The sequence below is a fragment of the Sinocyclocheilus rhinocerous genome, unplaced genomic scaffold, assembly GCF_001515625.1.
Source record: "Sinocyclocheilus rhinocerous isolate Xijiao unplaced genomic scaffold, SAMN03320098_v1.1 scaffold576, whole genome shotgun sequence".
Taxonomy (NCBI): domain Eukaryota; kingdom Metazoa; phylum Chordata; class Actinopteri; order Cypriniformes; family Cyprinidae; genus Sinocyclocheilus; species Sinocyclocheilus rhinocerous.
The window spans coordinates 254,747-263,051 of NW_015662167.1; the positions used below are offsets into that span (position 1 = coordinate 254,747).

At 41.6% G+C, this 8,305-nt stretch overlaps 1 protein-coding gene across 1 annotated transcript in view; it reads left to right on the top strand.

The window, feature by feature from the left end:
• LOC107727852 (leucine-rich repeat neuronal protein 2-like) overlaps positions 1-8,044 on the top strand; it is a 45,705-nt gene extending 37,661 nt beyond the window's left edge. Inside the window, exon 2 of the mRNA XM_016537871.1 lies at positions 5,322-8,044. Coding sequence (XP_016393357.1) covers positions 5,638-7,806 — 2,169 coding nt within the window. The 5' untranslated portion in view covers positions 5,322-5,637 and the 3' untranslated portion in view covers positions 7,807-8,044. The remainder of the gene's footprint in view (positions 1-5,321) is intronic.
• The last annotated feature ends 261 nt before the right edge of the window (positions 8,045-8,305 follow it).

Consider the following 8,305-nt stretch of genomic DNA (forward strand, 5'->3'; position numbering starts at 1 on the left):
TCTTATCAGAGTGTCTTTTATATTTCAAAAAAAAAAAAAAGGCAGTGAGGACCCTTTCAGGCTGTGAAGTTCCTTTGAAGTCATGATAATACAAGAGTGCTCACCCTTCCATTCCCTGGAGGAATTGCCCCAAAGCCTTGGTAAGGCAGACTCACACCGATGAAGGCAAAGATAACAAGATGAAAATCCCCAATCAGATTCCATCTGTGGCAATGGCAGATTAGCCTGGCTTTGAGTCACCACAACACCAAGTCGCTGTTTTACGAGGCAGCAGCCAACATTGGACAGCCTTGGGTAAATGCAGTGCTGGCATGCTCAAGGGCCCTTCTTCATGTTTTGTATCAGCCTCTTCTGAGAAGAAAGAGGAATATTCAATTAACTTGTGCGGTTGAGGCTTCAGGTGTTGTTCCCCTTGTTATTATTCAAAAGCTTTCTTCTTTGTCTCAAGGGTTAGTGAAACCAGGTGTGGATCTCACTTTTTGGCATAAACCAAGCTTGCGTATGCATAAGTTATGCGTGTGTGTGTGTGTGTGTGCATGCACGTACCTAGAAAACAAACAACTCTTGCAAAGACTGGTACAAATAAGGATTACTTGCAACCAAACAAACACAAACAGATGCTCAAAAAGCAGTAGTTCTGGATAATATTGAAAATCCGGTCAATTTTGAACAGGACATTAGCATAGATGATATTTCAAGTCCACACCTCTTTTGCCATGGCAGATTTTGTCCCCACCATTTTATGAATTTATGATTTTGTCATCTAATACGTAGCAAGCATCTCTGATTGTAGAGCAGGTTTCATTTTGTCAGTGTGTCTTATGAGTGGCGATATGGTGGTGGAATTTATTATTTTTTAATGCTGTGTGGTTATGGTGGTTATTAGTCGAGAAAAGTAACAGCAGCAATATGTTCTATCGAGCACACAGCTGTCAGACTCCAATCTATCTTTTCCAGTTCCCTCGGCAAAAAAACAAATGTGTACAGCTGCATTATCAGATTTTTACAATGAAAGGTTCTATTAGGGCCAATTATACCGTGTCTACAACGGACATGACAGCTAAAGTCTGTCTATACTGGACATGCCAAAGCAACCATTGCGAACCATTTGTACTTCGTTTCAGTACGTCATAAATAGAACGAGGCATCAGCTACTGTCGGTGATTTGTCATGTCGCGTCGCGTCACTAATTATAATGAATTGTACTGTCTTTTGTCGCATCGCGCCACTCGCGTCCGGTGTAGACACGGTGTTAGGACCTGAATCCTCAGTCAAAATGAAAATGTTACTAACAGACCGACATGGGCATTTATCGAGTGCTAGGTATAAGAAAGATTCTATCTTCTGATCTATTAAAACAGTAAAAGATCATGTTACATATGCATCACCTATTTTATAAATAACATAACATTCATGACTTAAGACCGTTATGCAATTTTGTGATGTCATAACCAGCATGTCTGTGCCCTTAACTCTTTTTAAAATGAGATGCTGATAGACTTCAAGTAAAGTAAGGGCCACTGGAAGCTAGAGGGGTCAAACTGAAGTTTTGAAAAGCAGAGAGACACAGTATGTGTTGCAGTAGAGTCAGGTTGTGCTGTCGGAGCTTGATATTAGAGTTGGCAGAAAATAGGCTGGCAAGGTCAGTGCAGGTGAAAGCAGAGGGAGACAGACAGTTAAGTCCTTTCACTGAATTCCAATGTTACAGACACACACTTACAGAAAAACACACAAGACGACAAACTACTATTTTAAAGGTATTTTCCATATAAAAGGTGCGGATAACAGTGGCTACCACTGCAACGTGAAACATTTTAATTGACGTTCAGTGGCCTAAAAAAGTATTTGGACATTTAAGCCACACTTATGCACTGTATAAAAGTAATTGCACTGCACAATAAAATACAAAAGCAAGGGCATTTATTTCTGAGAAATATATCAAAAGTAATTAAAAAAATAATTAAGTAAGAATGTTTGAGAAAACCATTATTTGTTTGCAGATGCCACTTGGTTTCATATTTTGTATATAATGTAATTGCATGTGCAGTGTTATAGTGACTTGCATGTCCAAAGGTATGCAAATAGATCTGAGGGTCAGGAGTTTGTAGTAAGGTATTCTTTTTGAGTCTTTTCAAATTATTTCAGACTTTCGGGTGCATTCAGGTCCATGGGCTCTTCATAAAGGGTTCTGTATTCAGGTAAAAGATAAGAGGTAAATGTACATCCTTTCATTACAATCCCATAACAATTTATGGATTCTACATTGATTCAGATATTCCCTTTTATTTCATAACCTGAAGCATGCTTCATAAATGATGAATACTGCCAGTCAATTCAGTCCATTGATGAAAGATTAATGAGCATGCACTATTTTTTGTTCGAAAGAAAAATGCCTTCAAATAGAAAACTAATACAAGAGGACAAACATTTTTTGTGATGGTATGGATTATCTACTGGACTATAATGAGACAAAAGCATGCAAAAGCAAAGGAATTAAATAAATAATGCAGGTGTGAAGTTATTGCTTTGGCACAGAATAAACAAACATAAATACTGTTTGACCCAAAACAGCCGTTAATGCAATGTGTAAACCCACCTTTGAGAACCGGGCAATCATTTCCAGGTGTGTGTAACCACAAAGAATTATTCATAGATCCTGGCAAATCGGCCTTACTGTTAGAGTGCAAACAGACCTTTTTTTCTTTTCCACTCACCGTTAAGCTCTGAAATGAGTCGTTGAAGGAGAGGACAGGAGGAGCTTTGGCACAGAGATCCAGGCATCAGCATGCAGCCAGAGGTGGCTCGTACACTCCACGATCAGCGTTCATGCCGTGAATGAACATCAGGCCAGTAAGGAAACTGACAGCGGAAAATTCAGTTAATCCCCGCAATCTGCAAAGCAAATCAAGAACATAAATTGTGATTAAATCGAAACAAAGCACTGTTTTATTTTTGGTTGAAAAGAACCTGACAGGAAAAAAGCTTTTGTAGGGATGCATTTGTCAGGGTAGTGACAGGATACTATATTTCATGGGTCAAATCACAGGCTGGTGTCAAAATATGTCTTTTAGCATGTGTTGCCATTATATTCTTTGTTGCCAAGATAGTAGCTGGCACAATCCATTGTTAAGGTCAAGAAAAGAAGATTATTATGAACAGGAAGCTTTCAGAGTGACATAGAAGCATGTGTCAGATCAATTCTCATTTGTGCAGGCTTTTTAATGAATCAAAAACATACAGCTACAACTACCATAGTTTTAGTCACAAACAAATGATTCTTCTGAGCCAGTCCTTTTAATGAATCACTAAGTAATTAACACTGGAATAAGTCAGACATATCCTTCAAGGAATGAACTCCAGGTCAGAGAATCTGTTATGATGTTTATATAGAAGCAAAATTGAACTGAATAAGGAAAACTATCAATACCCAGCCCTAATGGCAGCTAAGAGGTGAAAACGCATTTATTTAGAGGCGAAAAATAGTACCTGCAAGATGGGACCACTTGTTGCCTGGCACCACAACAGCTGTTTCCTTTAGGAGGTAAATGAAGGTGCTCATCATTGGCCTCCTGCACTTATTTTGTCTTGCCTTGTGTGTTTCTTTCTGCCCAAAGTGAGAGCAAAATTCAGTCAGAAAAAAGATTAGTTGGTGAACCTCAGCAAATGCATTATTCAGTATGCGCAAGCGAGCAGCCCACATGCAAACGTCTCCATTCACCTCACATTAGGGGCACTCAAGACACCCTCACAACTCATTACGACGCAGACAGGGAACCGACAGTACGCAACACGTCCCAGGACCAACTGCGCCAAGGTAACAGGGTGCATCACGAGGGCCAAGCTTCTGCTTGAGAAGGTGACTCTTTGTAAATGAGCTTGAAGGTGAAGTGCAGATGCTGATGGCTGGCGGGGGAGAGCTCAGGGCTGTGCTCACATGGGCCCGTTGATAGCTATGGATTGTTCTTCTATCCCTCCATGCAAGTGTGCATATATGAGAGGAAGCACAAATAGTCTCTGAACCGGCAGGTAGACAGAGAGAACATTAGAACTAATTGGGCATTCAGGAGAAGGATGGATTACTGTGGCAGAGCTTTGAGGATGAGAGGAAAAGGGTGGATGCTACAATCAGAGCAAGTACTCCTGTCGTTTTACCTTGTAGATATGGTGTCTAATTGAAACATGAGTATTGCATCGGTGCTGTGATGTTGTCTAGACTTACAGGTGCATCTCAATAAATTAGAATGTCGTGGAAAAGTTAATTTCAGTAATTCAACTCAAATTGTGAAACTCGTGTATTAAATAAATTCAATGCACACAGACTGAAGTAGTTTAAGTCTTTGGTTCTTTTAATTGTGATGATTTTGGCTCACATTTAACAAAAACCCACCAATTCACTATCTCAACAAATTAGAATATGGTGACATACCAATCAGCTGATCAACTCAAAACACCTGCAAAGGTTTCCTGAGCCTTCAAAATGGTCTCTCAGTTTACACTAGGCTACACAATCATGGGGAAAACTGCTGATCTGACAGTTGTCCAGAAAACAATCATTGACACCCTTCACAAGGAGAGTAAGGCTGTGGTCTCATAAACCCAATGAAGCAAAATACAGTATGGCATGTAGGTGAGAAGCATTGCAATTTATATTATAATACTGCATTAACTCCCAATCTGGTGCTCTGAAAGTTAAGTATGAAAAAGGTTTCAATTCCTCTCCAAAAGTATAGAAGCTCTAAATCCAAAGTAGACAGCTGAAAGATTTCCTCCACACACCGTGTCACAATGTTTAAACAAAGTAGGTTAGACCACAGTCAGAGTTTCCTCCCTTAATGCATTTTTATGTCCCCTCTGAGTCCACGTCTTGTGAATTTAGCCAAAAACATGTCATATTTTCCCCATTCCTTACAAGCCTCCAGCATATGAGTAATACCAGGTCCCTGATTATTTGCAGAGCTAAATCCTAAACCATGAAGTAGACTCACTAAATTTCAGCCTGCATTTCTCTCATATTTTCACAGTAGTATTTTTCCTCCATCCACGAGACTTGAAGTGAAATTCAGCTGGAATGTCCCAAACATTTAGAGGAGCTCTTTACAAGAGAAATATACAAGTTGAGAAGCATGCAAAGTGTTTTGGTTATTGAAAAAGGACAATTGTGAACAAAGTTGTTGGAAACAAAGTGAGACAGAATAAATAAAGCAGCAGTCGTCATACTCAGCATGCGTTGATCTAACAAAAGAAGTTAAGAAATTTCATGATATAATTCTTGGGTAATCTCTCCTGTGACTAAATGTTGTATTTTTTTTTTCCTTTTCCAGGTGTGCCCCTAAACCAATCATAAAACCTACTCTACTGTGCTAGGATGTAAGATCAATGGAGTGAGACTGGAGAGAATTACATCCATCCGAAGAAGACAGAAAAGGGATTTTGAGGTACTCGTGCGACTACTTCACAAGACAGGATATGAAGAAACAGAGCATGCTTCATCTTTGAGACAATTTATTTTTCAAAATTCAGCTAAACCCTTGGTTCTCCTGTCACATGAATTTAAGAGATAAGTGAGAGACTGATATTAATAACGGACTGAATAGTCTACATCACAGTGAATCTGCATTAAATTATATCAGTTTAATTATGAAAATGGGACAGATTGCAATATTTCTTCTGCACACGCATCTGCTGCTTGGAGTCGGAAGCTCCCTGGTCATTCAGTCCATGCCCTGGAGAGTGCCCTGCCCTCACCAGTGTGTCTGCCAAATCAAGCCCTGGTACTCTCCCCAGTCTGTGTACAGAGAGGCTCCTACAGTAGACTGCAATGACCTGTTACTTATCCAGCTGCCCACTTCCCTCCCTCAAGAGACACAAACCCTCCGGCTGCAAAGTAACCTCATCAGTTCTGTCGACCAGAGTGAACTCCAGGGCCTTGTCAATCTGACAGAGTTGGATCTCTCCCATAACAGCTTTACCAGTACCCGGACCCTGAGGATAACTGACCTGCCAGCTCTTCTCAGCCTACACATGGAGGAAAACCAGCTGAGACACCTCCCAGAAGCAGCTTTCTTTGGTCTCCCTAGCTTGCAGGAGTTGTACCTCAATCACAACAGGCTTCGAAGCATCTCCCCTGGGGCCTTCAAGGGTCTGGATAAACTTCTAAGGCTTCATCTCAACTCTAATCGATTGGTTGTAATTGACCGGCGTTGGTTCCATGCTTTGCCACAATTGGAGGTTCTCATGATTGGTGGAAACCCTGTGGACACTATTCAGGACCTAAATTTTAAACCGCTGAGCTCTTTGCGCAGTCTAGTCCTGGCAGGCATGGGCTTGCGTGAGATCTCAGAGCGAGCGCTAGAAGGGCTTCAAAATTTGGAGAGCATTAGCTTTTATGATAACCATCTAATAAAAGTTCCAAAAGAAGCATTGCAAAAGTTGCCGGGTCTGAAGTTCCTTGACTTGAACAAGAATCCCATTCAGCTAGTGCAGAGGGGAGACTTTCGAAATATGCTTCACCTGAAAGAGCTTGGCTTAAACAACATGGAAGAGCTGATCTCTATTGAGCACTCAGCAATGGAAAATTTGCCTGAACTGACCAAACTGGAGATCACAAACAATCCACGACTCTCCTATATCCACCCTCAGGCCTTCCAAAAGTTATCAAGTATGGAAAGTCTAATGCTGAACAGTAATGCCTTGAGTGCCCTGCATAGCCAGACAGTAAGGTCGCTGCCCAGCCTTCAAGAAATCAGCTTGCACACCAATCCTATTCGCTGTGACTGCCTGATCCGCTGGGTGGGAGCCGACAATGACAAGCCGGTCCGTTTCATTGAGCCTCAATCCACATTCTGCTCTGAGCCTCCTGAGCTTAAAGCCCGACGAGTTAAAGAAGTCTCATTCAGAGAGATGGCAGACAGCTGCCTGCCCTTGATTGCCCCAAGCACATTCCCCTCTTACATTGAAGTCAAACATGGAGATAACATAGCCTTGCACTGTCGGGCACTGGCAGAGCCAGAGCCAAGTATCTACTGGGTCATTCCCCAAGGTGTGAGATTGACTCCATCCAGCAGCTACGGGCGTTATCAGGTTCTCACAGAAGGCACGTTAGAGATTTTTGGAGTCACTGCTGAAGAGGCCGGATTCTACACTTGTGTCGCGCAGAACCTAGTGGGAGCTGATACTAGAAGCTTGACTCTACAGGTGGAGGGAGGTGACCTGCTTCTTGCAAGTACTCAAAAGACAATGGACAGCTTTGTAGTTCAAGAAGTCAAAGAAAGGTATGCCTTACTAACCTGGCAAGCAAGCCGTAACGTCCCTACTGCACATTTATCATGGGTGTCCAATGGCAGTCTGGATGCCCATCATAGGCACAGCACTCGAATTCTAGCTGGCACCAGGAAATTCAACCTAACCCATCTGCAACCAGGCACTCATTACAAAGTTTGTCTACACATGGGGCCAAATGACACCTCGTGTGTCCGTCTAAGGACCAAGGACGTGTCCATGCCAGATCCTTTACCAGACCTGACCCCAGCAGTCCTGCTGGCAGTTTCAGCTCTGCTCCTTTTATTTGCGGCCAGAGCATGTCATGGGGGAGCCTCATTCGGTTGGAAAGACCACATGCTGGAGCTTGAGAAACCCCACACCACCATTCTGACCCAGGAGGCGAAGGCTTTCATGACTCCTCCAATATTAGTAAAGTACCTGAATCAGCAGGATCCAGACAAAGTCCTATCAGACGGCAGAGGGAAAGACCTCAGAAATGCTTCACTGGGGCAAGATGCTCGGGGGCTATCAAAAGAGGCATGCTGAGCAGAATAAAGAGTTCAAGAAGGATGGACAAGAAAAAAAATCCCTGGAGTATAAGCTCCACAAAGCTCACTTTACCGATCAGACAGTCAAAACTACTGAACGTCTGAAACATACAAAACTAGACATTTAAGTGGCAGACCCGCTTCACATAACAGCGACCTGGTTTCAAAGTATAGCATAAAAAAAAAAGAGAAAAAAAAGAAAAAAAAAAGATGTTTGTATTTATTTTGTAACAAAAAAAGATGCATCAAATATATGTATATTAAAAGCATTTGTTCATATATCCACATACAGTATATCAAACTAGGACACTAAACTTGTCCTGCAAATCATAAATAACAGTTCATATAGAGTCTGTTTATATGCAACCTCCCAACTTTACGAATCTGTGTCACAACAGGCCAAATGGTTGTAGAAAGATAAGCACTTATATATTTTTAATACTGAAGAAGAGACTGACTTGACACAGGAAAGCAAAGAACACAAATATCAAGGAAGC